The sequence below is a fragment of the Mus caroli genome, unplaced genomic scaffold (assembly GCF_978045245.1).
Source record: "Mus caroli unplaced genomic scaffold, Mus_caroli_1 scaffold_2, whole genome shotgun sequence".
Classification (NCBI taxonomy): domain Eukaryota; kingdom Metazoa; phylum Chordata; class Mammalia; order Rodentia; family Muridae; genus Mus; species Mus caroli.
This window is the reverse complement of record NW_028227257.1, coordinates 111,058,822-111,074,563: the sequence shown is the minus strand read 5'-3', so window position 1 is coordinate 111,074,563 and position 15,742 is coordinate 111,058,822. Positions and strand designations below refer to the sequence as shown.

The following is a 15,742-nucleotide window of genomic DNA, read 5'->3' as shown; positions in this document are numbered from 1 at the left end:
GGGAAGGGGGTGAAACAAAAAGAAGGAAAACAAACAGCCAGATGTCTGGATGCTTACAGGGTACTGGGTAAAATTTTTTTTTCATTAAAGGCTTTGAAAAAAAGAAAAACATGCATACATGTGTGAAGAATATATGCATGATCATAAATGGATGTTAGAGACATGCATGGTGCACATGCATCTGATAGCACAGGTTGACGTCATCCTCCATTGGTCATCCTCAGTCCTCCCCTTCCTTTAGAGCAACAGTTAGCAGGGGCAACAGATGTGAACCACTGCATCCAGCTCAGGTCCTTTGTTCATTTTCCTTTGTTTACAGTTTCTATCTGGATGTCTGACAGCTGTGTTGTGCTGTGATAAAGCTCAGTACCTTTAGGAAAAGCTCTCAACATGTCTCAGACTACTGATATTCAGAGGTTGGCAAGGATCGAACTGTGTGAGAGTCTTAGAGGAAAAAACCTTAGTCTTAGAGGTTACTCAAACCTACGTGCATACAAGGCTAACCAACCCAGAGAAGTCAGCTCGACACTCACGACAGTTCTTTTCATCTGATCCATCCGAACAATCATTGTCTGTGTCACAGACCCACTCTTTTGGGATACACATGTGATTGTCGCAGGTGAAGGAGGTGGGCGGGCAAGTAGACGATGGTGAATGAGTGGGGCAGTTTTGCTCATCACTGCCATCTAGACAGTCGTTCTGTTTGTCACAGCGCCACTGGCCAGGGATGCACTGTCCACCGTGGACACAAGTAAAAGCCGAAGATGAGCAGGTGTTATCTACAAAAAGCCACAAGGCAGTCATGAAAATGCTTGGTTCTAAACATTTATGAGGTTGTTCCGGTAGAAGCAAAGATCTGCTCACCTCTCAATATACTATCACACAAAATTAGACGAAATGTGAGAATGGTTTAGGTTTGGTAAGCACCAAGCATAATACATGCACATACTATATGTGTGTATATTATATGCATATATGTATGTATGCATGTATGTATATATACATATATATATATGCATATACATACATGTATATCCTTTTTTAACCATCAAGAGAAAACTATGATTACTATATAATTATCTTAAATTAGACTTTGAAAGGTATGGGAATCTTCCCAAGACTAAATCTCTAGTCTGTACAATCCTGGGCTCACCTTTACTTCCCTCCTATGACAATTTCAGGAAAATGTACAACTTTTCAAATAACAGAGTTTCTCTGTGTAGCCCTGGCTGTCCTGGAACTCACTCTGTAGACCAAGCTGGCCTCGAACTCAGAAATCCACCTGCCTCTGCCTCCCAAGTGCTGGGATTAAAGGCGAGCGCCACCACTGCCCGGCTCAAATAACTCTTCTTTCACTCTAAAAGCACAGGTTGCTACTGGCATCATTTTAATAGAGGCTTCTAAAGATCTTAATTATTTTCATTTTTTTAATGGGATATTTAGGCCTTCTGCAATGGTAATCGTTAGGACTGAAACTTTATAGACTAGAATACCATCAAAAAGTGTAGAATTACAGACCCATTCCGCCTTCCATTCATTTCACTCGGAAAAGAAGGATAAAACACACACAGGACATGATGTTTTCAAAGGCTACAGTTGCAAGGACCTATTCTGTAATACTATTCTCACCATTGCTGCTGATCAAACCCAGGGCCCTGTTCATGCTAAGCAGTTTCACTACGATTGAGCCCTATCCTCAGCCCTGATTGACTTTTTAAAGAGTAAACTGACTATATAATTCCAAAGAGCTATTGTCTACAAGAATTATCAATAATAATCTAACACATCTCTAACATTACCTATGAATTATATGTATTGCTTAACTTATCTCTGGAATATATGTTATGAGTCTTATTTTGTAAAAGAATACCTCGGTGGTGTTTTCCTATACTCATAGATAGCTCATGCTTTGATTATTGCTTATGGGTGGCCAGTCTTCTGTTCTATTCATCTCCCCAAAACCCCAGCACAGATACTTACTAAGTGCCCCACACTGATGCTCATCACTGTTGTCATGGCAATCATCCACTCCATCACAGCGGAAGATACTGGGCACACACTTGCCATTGTTGCAGGGAAAGGAAAAGGAGCCACACTGCTGTGTGGGTGGCTCTCGGGCTGGGTCTCCCTCACAAGTCATTTGGTCCCTCTGAAGCTTCATTCCATAGGGGCAGCCACACACCCGCTGGAAGTTTGGAACTGGGAAGCAGAAATGGCTGCAGTCGCCGTTGGGATGGGTGGTCTGACTGCAGTAGTTAGTTCCTGGAAATGCAGAAACAAGTAGATCCAACCTTCAACGTATGAAGGGGAACATTAAAAAAAAAAATCCAGAGCCAACACTACAAAGTTGGGAATCAGCCCAGCATTCGGTTTAAGGACAGGAAAGTTGTAAGGTGTATATTTCCAAGAAACCAGAGTCCTGCTGTGTTCAACTATATGGCTGATAGGAATGTAGCACTGTCAGGAATTATGTTGAAGATACAGTTAAAGAGAAAGGAACCACTAAATCAAATAACTATGTCCGGATGGAGACTACTTGGCAATGCCCCTCACCGGTCTGGAGGTCAGCATCATATGCCTTCACGTGCATTATGCTGCTGATGCCACTTCGAACAACTGTCATATCACCACCATCAGACTTCCTGACCCGAATAATCGCACCCAGTCTCCAGTCTGTTAAGAACACATTATCTAAGGAGAAAAAGAAAATGATTCACACTTCAGTCACAGTTTAAGGAAATGTAACCGGCTTACAAGAATGCAGTGGTCCAGGAGCCCATCGGTCATCTATGTGTAATCATTTGCTCTTTGGCAGCCCTTATTTAATTGATATCATGGCTCAGGCTGAGGCAGCTACATAATATTTAGTAGAAATTAGGCGTAAACCTCCATATATAAAAGTAAACATGAAAAAGAATCCTTTGAGTTCTTATCTCCAGCCAAAACACTCAATTTTTTTTTAAAGGAGTGTAGCATCCTTTCACCTCCTATGAGAATTCCTACTGTTTTTTAGATCCAGTTTTAATAAGAAGCTTTTGCTGAGAGATGGTGGCCCATGTCTTTAACCCCAGCACTCAGGAGGCAGAGGCAAGGCAGATCTCTGAGTTTGAGGCCAGCCTGGTCTACGGAGTGAGTTCTAGGAGAGCCAGGGCTACACAGAGGAGGAGGAGGAAGAGGGAGAGGAGAAGGAGAGGGAGGAGGAGCTGTTAATAAGGAAAAATACAGATCTCATTTTGTTAAAAAAGTTGTAATGTTTGGGTAAAAATATCAACAATTGTGCAAACTTACATATGATCTTAAAAATTTAGATTTCATCAAAGAATTCTACAAGACCATAACTAACTAAAAAATACAAGTAAGAATAAATGCTTAACAATGTCACTCATGTTACGAAATCAAGTTTCCTCATCTGTGGTCCATACTAGTACGTCATTAAAACCACTAAATCATATCTCTCTTAAATGCAGATTTCAGTCCTACCATTCAGAACAGTGTCTCGTATTTAAATAGATGAAGAGTCAAATCAAACTTATAGGCCTGTGCAGTATACTGTCAAGGAAATCTAGCTAGTCTTTCAGTAAAGGATTAATGGTTTGCATAGTATTATGAAACAAAAGAGCATTCCATACCAAATACATAGTGAAGCTAGCTAGGTCTGGTGGCATTCATAGATTTCTGAGACTGAGGGGGGAAGAACATGGGTTTGAATGAGCTTAAACTCTGTAGGGGGACCCCTATCTTCAAAGAAAAAGAAAGGGAAAAGAGATTCATAATGAAAATCAGAATGACTAAAACTAATATTTTGGGTTATAGTATTGTTCTCATGGGAATGCACTCACTATTTTTCATGCTGATAAAAACCAAAAGATATCCAAACATCCCACCATATAACAGAGAAAAATTAACATTTAAAAAATGTTCCTATGACTAGCAAATAGCACGAGCCTGACAGACAATATTTGAAAGGGGGAGTGAAAACGGGAGGGATGACTGTTTATAATTGACTCATCTCATCAAAAATCTCAGAGCATTTTTTAAATATTTTTAAAATACCACACACTCCACAGATAGACAGCAGGATGGAATAATATTCAGTATGACTACCCACTCTAGTTGCTTAAAGCACTATGCTAAGTATTTGACCAGGGGGTTCCAACAGGAACACAACTAGTTTGTACACAGGACTTTTGGTAGCTCTCTACAAAGTGTCAACCCTCAAACTAGGCAAATTATGGTACACTGTGTTCATTTCTTTGAGCAACAAGGTCTCATGATTCAGTTTATTCAATTGAGTTGACTGTGATCTTGCCCTACAGCCCAAGCTGGCCTCATGATTCCCCTGCTTTCCAAGTGCTGGGATAACAGGAACACACTACCAGAAGGTTTGATCGAGCATTTGTGTGTAATCCACAAGCTACACACAAGAACCCTGTTTCAGGAATAAACAAGTCAGCTGTTTTATTCTGCATGGTCTTGTTATACAAGTGAGCCATGACTTAACTATGTGGCCCAGGCTACTCTCATGGTGTTCCTCCTGATTCAGCCTCCCAGATGAGTGTGTGCCACCAAGCCTGGCTCACGAGAGAGAGAGAGAGAGAGAGAGAGAGAGAGAGAGAGAGAGAGAGAGAGAGAGAGAGAGAGAGATATTCATTCTGAGCAACCCAAATCACAGAAGCACGTCTCCACTGAAGAAGGTAGTTGAGAGAAGTAGACAAAAGTTTGGCAGGAATCATGGTCATTTCCCACAATTCCATGCCTCTCAGAAATCTTTACTAGCAATGTGAAAATTGTATAGAAATATGAATGGAAAAACACAGTCATATGTTTCTGTTCACATTTTGGGGTGGGAATAGGGTTCTGTGGCAAATATATACCTTTTGTTGCCTCAAAGCATACCTTCAAAGACGGTGAGTCCAAACGGATGTGTCATCTGGTCTACATGACCCAGTCTTTTTCTGTCTAAACCATCAAGGTTGCTGTGCTCAATCTTATCAAAAAAGGCATCCACCCAGTACAACCGGGAAGCACTAAGAAAAGGAAGAAAACATGTTATCTAATCCCAAGACATGAGTGTCCCAAACAGGGAGGACATTGGCAGATTACTTTCATATAAAAGCCAAATGTGTCTATTAGAAATTTACATTGTATGCTTCTCACACATACAGTAAGCTTAAAATTTGAAATCTTTGAGCTGGGAAATGTGTTTTCCTCCTTGAGAAATAGACAAGAATATTGATGGTAATGTTTAAAAACTAAACATGCTTCTGCCCTTTTTCTCCCATAACCTGCTTCAATAATTTATAAGCTCATTGGTCTTCTTCCTAAATTGATCAACTCCTGAGAATCCCCAAAGCATGTATAAACAAATCTACACTAGTCGATTGAGTCAGTATTCACTAACTAACTCACTTGTTGATTAATTAATATCCTGAAGCTGCTACGTTTCATCAGATCTCTACACGAACTTCTACACGAACTTCATCCATCTTGGCCCTGTCATTCTACTGTTTTTAGAAATTTGCTCAGAATACTTAAGAGTGCATTGACTTTTTATCTTACCAGCAGCTGGCCAGTTGTGTTTGTATTCTAGATCATTCAGCATCCGTTACCCATGACCTGACAGCGATCAAAAAGTCTCAGAAACTTGCAGGATTCATTTCCTTACTCCGACACACTACCATGTATCCAGTATACTGGAACCAGTGTCCAGAATACTAGAACTAGTGTCTAGTATACCTTCTCCACACTCTACAGTGATTAAAATTCAGATGGTATCTACGCACCTCCAATCAATGGCCAAGCCATTAGGCCACCCCAGACTAGTGTTGACTATGGGCATTAGGTGAGATCCATCGCTCCATGCCCTCATAATCTTTGCAGGACGGAACCAATCACTCAGGAACATATACCTAGAAAGCAGGAGCAAATCAAGGAGGGCAATATGGGAACAAACTGATAACCTTGAAAAAATTACAATTGATTTTACTCTCCATATATGCTATCAAGTTTGGCATATTTAATTCTAAGTTACAATTTAAGTTATAAATATGTAATCACAGTCACAATTATACATGATATTAAAATGAGCATCTGGGAGAGAGAATAACTAGACCACAGGTTGTAAAACTTCTGTCACCCAACATATTAGTGGACAACTTTAATTTCCAACACTTGGGAGACATATGTCACCTTGAGTTCCATAATGAGTTCAAGGCCAGCCTGGTCTACATACTAAGTTTCAGGACAGCCAGAGCTACATAGGAAGACCCTGTCTCAGAACAGAACAGAACAGAACAGAACAGAACAGAACAGAACAGAACAGAACAGAACAGAACAGAACAGAACAGAACAGAACAGAACAGAACAGAACAGGAGTTTGCTGGGTTTATGTCCACCTATGTAGCCAAGCTGGCATTCAACTTAAGTTTCTCTGCATCTGCACTATAACACCAATGCTAGATAATAGTTAGGTGTCAGCTTTCATATGCGACCCTGATTCAAGTTACATAGTGAAGACTTCATGAATAAGAAGTCAAATATATTTTCTTTTAATCTGGGATTAAACATTCAGAACCCACCAGACCGTTCGCTATTTATTCTTCTATAAGGAATTTATAACTCTACAAAATTCTCTCAGTGTTAGGGATCAAGAGATCTTTCAGTAAGTAAGAGCACTTGTTCATGGGATCTGGAGTTCAAATCCCAGACACCATCTTCTGGCTTCTAGATTATTCACAGGCACTCTTACCTACAGACACATACAACATATAAACACACACACACATGTTAATCTAACTCTAAACACACTCATTAACTCTAATCAACATCTTTTTCTTTCCTTTTTGTTTTGTATTGGTTTTTTTTTTGGGGGGGGGCGGTTATTTGGTTTTGTTTTGAACCATGGTCTCTTACTATGTAACCCTGGCTGTTCTAGAACTCACTGCAGGCTGCCTTGAACTCAAAGAGATTCACTTTCCTCTGCCTCCCAATTGCTGGGATTAAAGTCACACACCACTTTTTTTCTCTCCACTTCTTTTTTTCTTTCATATAATCCCTAGGAATCAAAACCATTTCCGAGTGTAACTTTCTAAACTATGATGGCTTCACATCATTTCAACGAAAATGGGAAGAATGCATCAGCTTTTCAAAACTAAAGATTCAGGTTGCTATAAATCCATTAGAAAAAAAAATATCAACCATTTAACTGTGTAGGTGAATAAGGTTTACAGAGAAAAATTAAAAGTATAAAGAGAACACAGCTTTTAGAAAGAAAAAAGGAAGGAAGGAAGGAAGGAAGGAAGGAAGGAAGGAAGGAAGGAAGGAAGGAAGGACAAATTTTGTGTCTGAGCAGGTCTAGAGTTTGACTACAGATTTGGGATATATATATATATATATATATATATATATATATATATATATATCCCACCCCCACCCCAGGTGAGGGAACCTGGCTTGGTGGGTCACAAGTTTTTCTTACCATCTCTTGAGTTTTTCTTATCATTCCATTCAACTATAACTGAGTATCTCAGGCGTGTTCTGAATAAGCTACTGTACATATTCAAGTAAAATAAAAAAACAAAAAAGAACACTGTAGACTGTTCTGTTTCCTCCTGTCTGACCCTGTGCTAATGGTACATGAAACAGGGATTTGAAAGTTCTTCTACTGAAAATGACTAGATGATTAGCACCCAAGCCCCCACCCCACCCCACCCCCTGCTAAAACCTTGTATCAATACACTAAAGCAAGGCAAGAATTGGATCCTTCCTTGATAGCCCTTCCTCAAGGAAGATTTTTTTTTCCTTCCTAGGGTAACTATAGAAAAACAATACTTTAGAGAAAGGTAAAAATTTTCAAGTAGATAAGGTGATCCCTGAAGCTTATGCCGAAGAGATAAAACTGCAGGTGAGTTGCGCAGCTAGTCCCTGGGGCAACACACCATGAAAGGCATTCAGCAGTTGCAAACTCTCACATACCCAGCAGCAGGATGCACCACAATGGAGCGAGGGTTGTTTAAGTTGCTGATTATTTGTCGTCTGGACTTATCAGCCAGCTTCATGACAGTGACACTCTTCAACCCTCCATCTGTCCAGTAGAGATTCCTTGAGATCCAGTCAAAGGACAGACACTCAACATTTTGCAACCTGTTTGCTGTGATGACTTCTTTTCCTAATGGTAAAAATACAGTCATGTTATTTAAGACAAATCTCCCAATGGCTGCACGTTTAAAGATTGAATGAAAAAGGGCATATTGTAGAAACATGTGTGGAATTCTTTAAGGAAAAAAAAGAATCTGTGAACTGCTGAGCAACAATGAGATAAACCTAGAATCTAGCTCTTGCCCACAGTTTGGATCTCCAAGAGGAGATATGGTAGTGAGTGATAAACAGAACTGGGTCTGGCTTTACTCCCTTCTTCAACCTTCCAGAACACATGAGAAAGATACCTGAACTCACCTACTACCACCCAGAGACAGCTCTGAGCTGACACTGCCAGGTACAGTTGGGGGTAGCTCACAAACAGTACCGCCCAACCCTCCAGAGACACTCAGCGGGCTTAGACAGCCATAGGAAGCCAAGATTGCAAAGAAGCCAGAGGAGCTGGCTACGTGAGAACAAAATCACCTTTCCTTTGCAAATCCTTCCCTGTGGCAACTTTGGGGCTTCCTTCTCTCTAGCTCACTGAGAATAAGCAACCACATTTCTGTTTTGCAGTGTGTTTTAAGACACATGCCTTTAATCAAGGCCGGTGCGTCTCTGAGTTCCTGAGGCCAGCCTGGTCTACAGAGAGAGTTCCAGGACAGCCAGAGCTGTTACACTGAGAAACTCTGTCTCAAAAAAAAGAAAAATAAATAAATAAAGGATCTCAAAATAGATAGATAGATAGATAGATAGATAGATAGATAGATAGATAGATACATACATAAAAATGAAAGGTGGCCTTTTGTGCCAATAATACAAAAATATGCTGCTTAAGTATTCACTTTGAGCCAGGTTCCTTGCAGGTATCCATTCAACATCATGGGTATAATATATGCATGGGGATTGTTACTGAGCCTTTTTATAGATGATGAATGGCAAGATGCAAAATGAAGCATTGGGTACAAGAAATGTGGAGCGAAGGAAGCAATGAGTCTCCAGTGCACACAGCCTGATAGTGCATGGCAGGTTAGATATTCCCAAGGGAGCAGAGGGAGACAGTGCCAGGTGTTGTCACAGCTTAGCTAGGGGCTAGTGAGTAAGTGACAGGGACTGAAGGACAGGGAGGACAAAGGACCAGCAGGTTGGGGCTCCAAGAACTCATTTGTCAACATTAAAATGTATTTTCTTAAAGAAAATAAAATGCAAACAAAGAAAAAGCCATAGCCTGAGCCTGGGGAGTGGCTCCAGCCTATAATCCGAGACTTTAGGAAGTTGAGGCAAGAGCATAGCTGTGAGCTGAGGCCCAGACTGGGTTATATAACACAGATCAAGACAAACCGGGTCTTCATAGTAAGACCCTATCTCCAACGAACTTACAAATAAAGCCAACTCTGATCATGATTTGTCTTGAAAATAAATGAGAGGTATGAGGGAATAGGGTACCTCATATCTATCAACCCAGAACTCAGGAGGCTGAGGCAGGGGGTATTCTTGCAAGTTCTAAGCCAGTGAGCTAGAGCAAAGGAGAGGTATAGAGAACAGTAGGTCAAAGCCTGTATGTATGTATGTATATATGTATGTATGTATGCATGTATGTATGCATATGTGTAAGTGTATATGTATATATATGTGTGTGTGTGTGTATGATGTGTGTATATGTATGCAAATGTGTATGTATATGATGTATGTATATATGTATGCAAAACAAATGAGTAATTGCTAGTATTAGGGAAAACAAATCAAATATGTCAACACATACACACTTTCCTCACCTGTGCCATCAATTTTTTGTTGATAAATTATATCTTTCGACAAATCTGAGTAGAAGACGGTACTGTGTTGAGCATCAAAGTCAATTCCAACAAAGAAGGAAGGACTCCCTGTAACAGGAACCATGACATCTTCCTGGGTGGAGAGGGTGAATGGGATCCCACGCACAGCCGTTTGTGATGAGAAGAGCAGGAAGTTCTTAACGGCTGTAGAAAGAGGAAGGGCACATGAAAGTGAGCCGGCAGTGCCGCCCCGCTATGTTCCAGAGACATTGCTTATCTCCCTCTGGTACAGTAGGTAACCATAAAATCCAACTCTGAGAGGAACAACAGCTAAATGTAGAGTTAATATAACTGGAAATCGGTCTAGAAGAAGGGAGATAAGCAAACAATGGTCACAGAAGTGTTAAAGTCCTCTCTTTTTGTAATTACATTTTTATACACAAATGTCATGTATATTCACACCCTTGTTAGCTCTTCTTGTGTTTGAGGTACTGTGGGGCATGGGGGCACCTGAGAGGGCAAAAGCCAGAGGAAAGGCTCTAGACCTGTTCCCAGAAATGGTGCTTCTCATTGAACCTGCAGCTCACTTAGTTACAAGGCAACCACACACAGACACACAGACACATAGAGACAGAGACAGACAGAGAGACACAGACACAAAGAGAGCCGCAGAGAAAGGCACAGAAACAGACAGAGACAGAAGAGACACAGAGACTAAGAGTAGAAATTATGTAGATTATTCAAAAAGATGTAAGGGAGAGAAGATGAGAGACTGAAGAAATGAAAGGATAGGGAATGATGTCTAAAAGCAATGAAAACCATGACAGCATGTTAGAAAATTCAAAGACGATGGAAGTGCATCCCAACTAAGAAGGCAAAAACTGAAGAAGTTTAAAATCAAATCATTAGGCAATGTTCTTTTTTTTTTTTTTAACACACTAGATATCGGAGAAGTTAACGACACCAGAGGCGCGAATATCTAGAGGACAAGGATATATCCATAAGATGACGAGCAGCAATATTAGCAGAGTCCAGAGTCATCGGGAATAGATGGGCTGATAACCAAGGCAAAGGACAGGCTCCAAGAGAGCCAGGAGGAGGAGAGGGAGGAGAGAAACAGAACTAGTTTGGAATATAGCCACGAGGCCAGCTGACCTAGAAGTCATTCACAGGAATGGACAGCTTCCCATCCCACCAAAAGTAAGGTAGTGTGTAACGTGGAGACACTAAGGTGATAGGCAGAGCACAAGTCCCTGGGGTTCCAACCCCAGCACAGGGGAGGAAATGTGGATACTCCCCAAATGGTGGTCTACAGCTGCAAGTCGGGGTTCTGAGGCAGGAAGACCATAGTTCCAGGTCAGCCTAAAAAGAAAAGTAGAAATAGAAAGCAGCTCGAACCTAATCATATAGAATTTAAAGGTCATAGCTAATAATTTATAGTAATAAAAGGGAAAAGATCCCTAACCCTGAACAAGGAACAAAGAGAAACCTCAATCCTCCAGTGGTTCTATATACAAAGAACACTGTACCCTCCTTACAGGGAAGAATTCAGTCAACAGCGCTAGCCCAGTTCAGAACAGAAGTGTGTGTGCATAAAGCACGTGGTGTTCACCAGAAAGACAGTGAAGGTAAGGTAAGATGTCTTACCAACACAGTGGTGCTCATCTGTGTCCAGTTCAAAGCCAAATTCACACTTGCACCGGTAGCCCAGGCCGCCATTATCCGTCCTGTGACTGAGGACACAGATCTGTGCACAGCCCCCATTGTTGTTTCCGCACGGATTGGTGGCTGGGGAAAGCACACGGATTAAGATGCACTGAGAAAACTGAGTAACACCAACCACACAAAACCAAGTCATTTATTCCTATGAAAGACTCTTTCCTGATATACACATTTTTCCTATTACTTGGTGAATACATGTGTTGCAAGAAAGTTAGTGTACTACCAATAGCTCTAGGAGAGAAAAATTACTATCCCATCAGGTTCTGAAAGTTGCCAAGATTTGAGTGCTTGACTAAACCAGTGCAACCTGTGCAACAAGTTTATGCACTTGTGCAACAAGTTTACACCTTCAGATAGGTCCCTGCAGCCTGTGCTCAAGGCTGCCAACACTAATTTCCTTTGTCTGCTTTATTAAGTTTATTTTTTGTTTGTCTTATGTGTATGGGTGTTGGCCTGCATTTACGTCTGTACACCATGTGTGTGCAGTGCCCAAGGATGCCAGAAGAGGGCATCAGATCCCCTTTACAGATTGTTGTGAGCCACCATGTGGGTGTTAGTGCAGGTCCCTTCACTGCTAAGCCACTCAGCTGCTTTATAAACCATCTTCATAAACTTTGACTTATTCTTATTCTCTCAACTGTGTTGATTTGAGGGAATAATAGCCAGATATTCACAGCTGAATAACGAAAATAATATGGATGGCTGAACAGATTACAGTAGCTCTGAATTCAACGAGAGCTCATAAAGAGTCTGAAAAATCATTCCAGAGATGTCCAGAATGTTTTCAGGCCAAGCATGCTTTTTTTTTTTTTTTCAAGTGTATCCTATTAACTTCTACCCATCTAACTATATCTAGTGTGTGATTTTGTTCTAGCATGTGGCTCTCTTTCCTTATTTAAAAATCAGTTTAATTACTTTATAGTTGTTCTTCATTCTAAACAGATTCCTCAGTCAACATGAGAACTTTCTCTAAATTGTGCTTTATTAATAGATCTTTCTACCAACATCGCCTTGGTTTCAGTATTTCTTTTCTTCAGTCCACAAACACAGAAAATGGCCAAATACAGTGCAGATAGATATGTCAAAAGTTCGATTTAAAACACACATAAATCCTACTCTAAAATAACAGTAACTGAATCAAAATTCCTTCATGCGTATTTTTAAGTCAGTACTATTCATTGTTTTGTTACTATGGCTCTATGGTATATTCAACTTCAGAAAGCTATCTGCCTCAGCTAGGACTGAAGGCATTTGCAACCCGAGATGTAGTTAGGGACCAGACAAACATACCAAACACATTTGGTCCATGACAGCCTTAATGCAAACCAAAGAACAAATGCAAAACATATCCAAAGAAGTAGAAAACACACTTCACAGTAAGAAAACTGAGCTCTTCTTATGTAGCATGGAACCCAGGTGACCTCAAATGTGGCAGGACAAATCCCATAGACTGCTCCCGGTGGAGTGGTTGGTATAGATCATTTGCCACTAGAACCAAGCACCTGAGCAGGATCTGGAATACACTACAGGAACCAAGAAGCATTCATGCAAGGCATCTCCTTGACATTCTCGGCTTTACTGATTTCTTCAGAGGTTCATGATCTTGAGAAGGTTAGCGCTCCGGACAGCTGTAAATATACCTACTTAGCACCCAAACCTCAGGGGGTGCTTCGTTAGTTTCCATAACTACAAGAAACCCTTTCCTGTTCCAAGTAAGGTGAGCATTGCCCAGAAACTTACCATTGGGCTGCCTGAGGGCATGGTAGACTGTCACTCCGAAAGGCGTCAGGGAAGACTGGTGGTACACTTGAGGGTTGGTGTCTGTGAACTTGTTTGCCTTCATCACGGCCATCTTTGTCCAATCAGTAAAGAACACGTGTTCTTCAAATAAGCTTATTCCAAACGGATGAGGGACGAGGGAGCCTCCACGCGCTACCGTCTTCCTGTTACAAAGGATACAAGCCTGGATCATACCTCTGTTGCTATGTTTTTATTTTAGGGAAGAGGTAATTTGTTCAGCTGAATCTCTAGAAATCTAAATTAGTTCCTGTCATAATATAGAGCAAGTTGGAATAGACATATTTTGGGTTGCTCTTGAAATCCCTTCTTAATTATGTAGGAATTTCTCTATTAAACAAAGACAGCTGAGTCTTAACTATCAGGCTCAGGTTGTAGCTCAGAGGCAGGGTGCTTACCATCATGTTAAGGTCCCAGTACCACCAAAGCAAAGGGAAGGAGGAAGAGGAAGAGGAGGAGGAAGAAGAGGAAGCTTGTTTTCTCACTTGGCCTTCATACTTTTAGGGTTGCCTCACATAAAAGTCTAGGATGTGAAATGGTATTTTAAACTCCATGGATGGATAGGTGGGTGGATGGGTGGGTGGATGGATGGATGGATGGATGGAGTCAGGATCTGAAATCTGGTGGATGACTCCCCAACAGCAATATCCCATCCCACCACAGACCAGTCCTCAGCAACTAGGAGGCCAGACAATGGAATGCAGGTAAGCACCTGGCAAACATTCAGTGCTACCACTCATAACTGTCAGAGGAAACTGTCCACAGATAGGCCAGAACTGCTGAAATAAAAAAAAAAAAAAAAACAAGGCAGAAGATACTGAGAAAAGGAGAGAAATAAAGAATGTGTACCACAGCTGACAGACAATCATTTGATTAGACACAGGAGAGCAGAGAGAGGATTTCTCAAGGAGAAACTATTATCCAAGGAAAAAATGTTACCAAGCCCTGAAAACAGTACAATGGGGCTCTTCAAAAAGATGAAAACATACACAATAAAAATAATAATAGCAATAAAAAAATAAGAAAATAAATGTTTTGTGTTGTTGGTTGGTTGGTTGGTTGGTTGGTTGTTTTGTGGCAAGTATATCTGCATGTAGACTGGGCTGGCCTCAAACTCACAGAGATCCATCCACCTCTGCCTCCTGGTGCTAGGAAAGAGCAGGTCACTGAGCACACAAGTCAACACAAAAATCAATCATGCTCACATTTCATAAAATTGATTTTAATTCTGGTCCTTCATATTTACACAATTCCTCCCAACTTTATAAAGCCATTTAAAAAAAAAAAAACTCACCTTTGAATTCCATCATACGTTACAGTTTCAATGTAGTCATAACGAGAGTCCACCCAGTAAACTCGCTTGGATACAAGATCCAGAGTGATCCCAGCAGGCCACCCCAATTTGGTCGTTACCAGGTCTTTCCGATTGCTACCATCCATGAAGGCTCTCTCCACCTTGGGTTGCCCAGAGAGGCTTCCCCAATCCGAGAAAAACAAATAGCTACAAAAGAAGAGCAGAAGATGAAAGAGTCTGTTTGTAAGTTTACTTTATCCTCCTAAAACTCGCATATGCAAACATTTGCAATCAAATATTTGTTTTAATAAGACGTTTACATTTAAGCCTGAAGGGAAGTAGGCATTTGGTGTGCTGTGCTGGTTCACTCTGATGATGTGCAGGAGAGCTCCTCTCTGAAGCAGAGTAGTCACAGTGGCCTTCCCTCTTTAACAACCTTGTCTTCCAGTTCATGCTCAAATGAATCCCCTTAACATAGGTGGAGCATGCTAATGTTATGTTAATGATTAAACCAAAACAGAACCCCGAGCTAGGCAAATATGGTTAAATAGGAAGAAGACAAAGTCCCACCAACAGGTGCTTCTGAGGCACCAATAGGCGTGCTTGGATTAAATCTCCTCATATGGATTAATATTTAGTGAACTCTGTTAAAGCCTCTATACCTAAGAACCTACTAAACATAGGTTCTAGTGCACAGAACTGAAAGAACTCAGAATTAACCTTCAATGAATCCAGTACAGCTTAGATGTGTATGGCGAGGAATGGGTGTCACCTACCCCACAGTTGGATCAAGGGCAATTCCTCTAGGATGCCCCAAGTTTTCAGTTATGAGAGTAACACGCTGATTTCCCTCCAAGTTGACCACATCAATGCGGTTGACTCTTGTCTCTACCAGATAAAGTTTATTATTAATCCAATCCACAGCCAGATTCTCTGGAGCATCAATAGAAACATTAAGAATTTCTTGGGTATTTAAGCCATTAATGTCAGTGGAAAAAACCTGAAAGAAATGACACAA

The 15,742-nt window shown here is 40.9% G+C and overlaps 1 protein-coding gene across 1 annotated transcript in view; it reads right to left on the bottom strand.

The window, feature by feature from the left end:
- Lrp2 (LDL receptor related protein 2) overlaps positions 1–15,742 on the bottom strand; it is a 164,372-nt gene that overhangs the window by 83,280 nt on the left and 65,350 nt on the right. The window contains exons 12-22 of the mRNA XM_021184968.2: positions 15,501–15,724; positions 14,725–14,931; positions 13,374–13,576; positions 11,559–11,699; positions 9,912–10,115; positions 7,975–8,167; positions 5,784–5,909; positions 4,897–5,027; positions 2,554–2,691; positions 1,981–2,262; positions 534–779 (exon numbers count right to left, since the gene is read on the bottom strand). Coding sequence (XP_021040627.1) covers positions 534–779; positions 1,981–2,262; positions 2,554–2,691; positions 4,897–5,027; positions 5,784–5,909; positions 7,975–8,167; positions 9,912–10,115; positions 11,559–11,699; positions 13,374–13,576; positions 14,725–14,931; positions 15,501–15,724 — 2,095 coding nt within the window. The remainder of the gene's footprint in view (positions 1–533; positions 780–1,980; positions 2,263–2,553; positions 2,692–4,896; positions 5,028–5,783; positions 5,910–7,974; positions 8,168–9,911; positions 10,116–11,558; positions 11,700–13,373; positions 13,577–14,724; positions 14,932–15,500; positions 15,725–15,742) is intronic.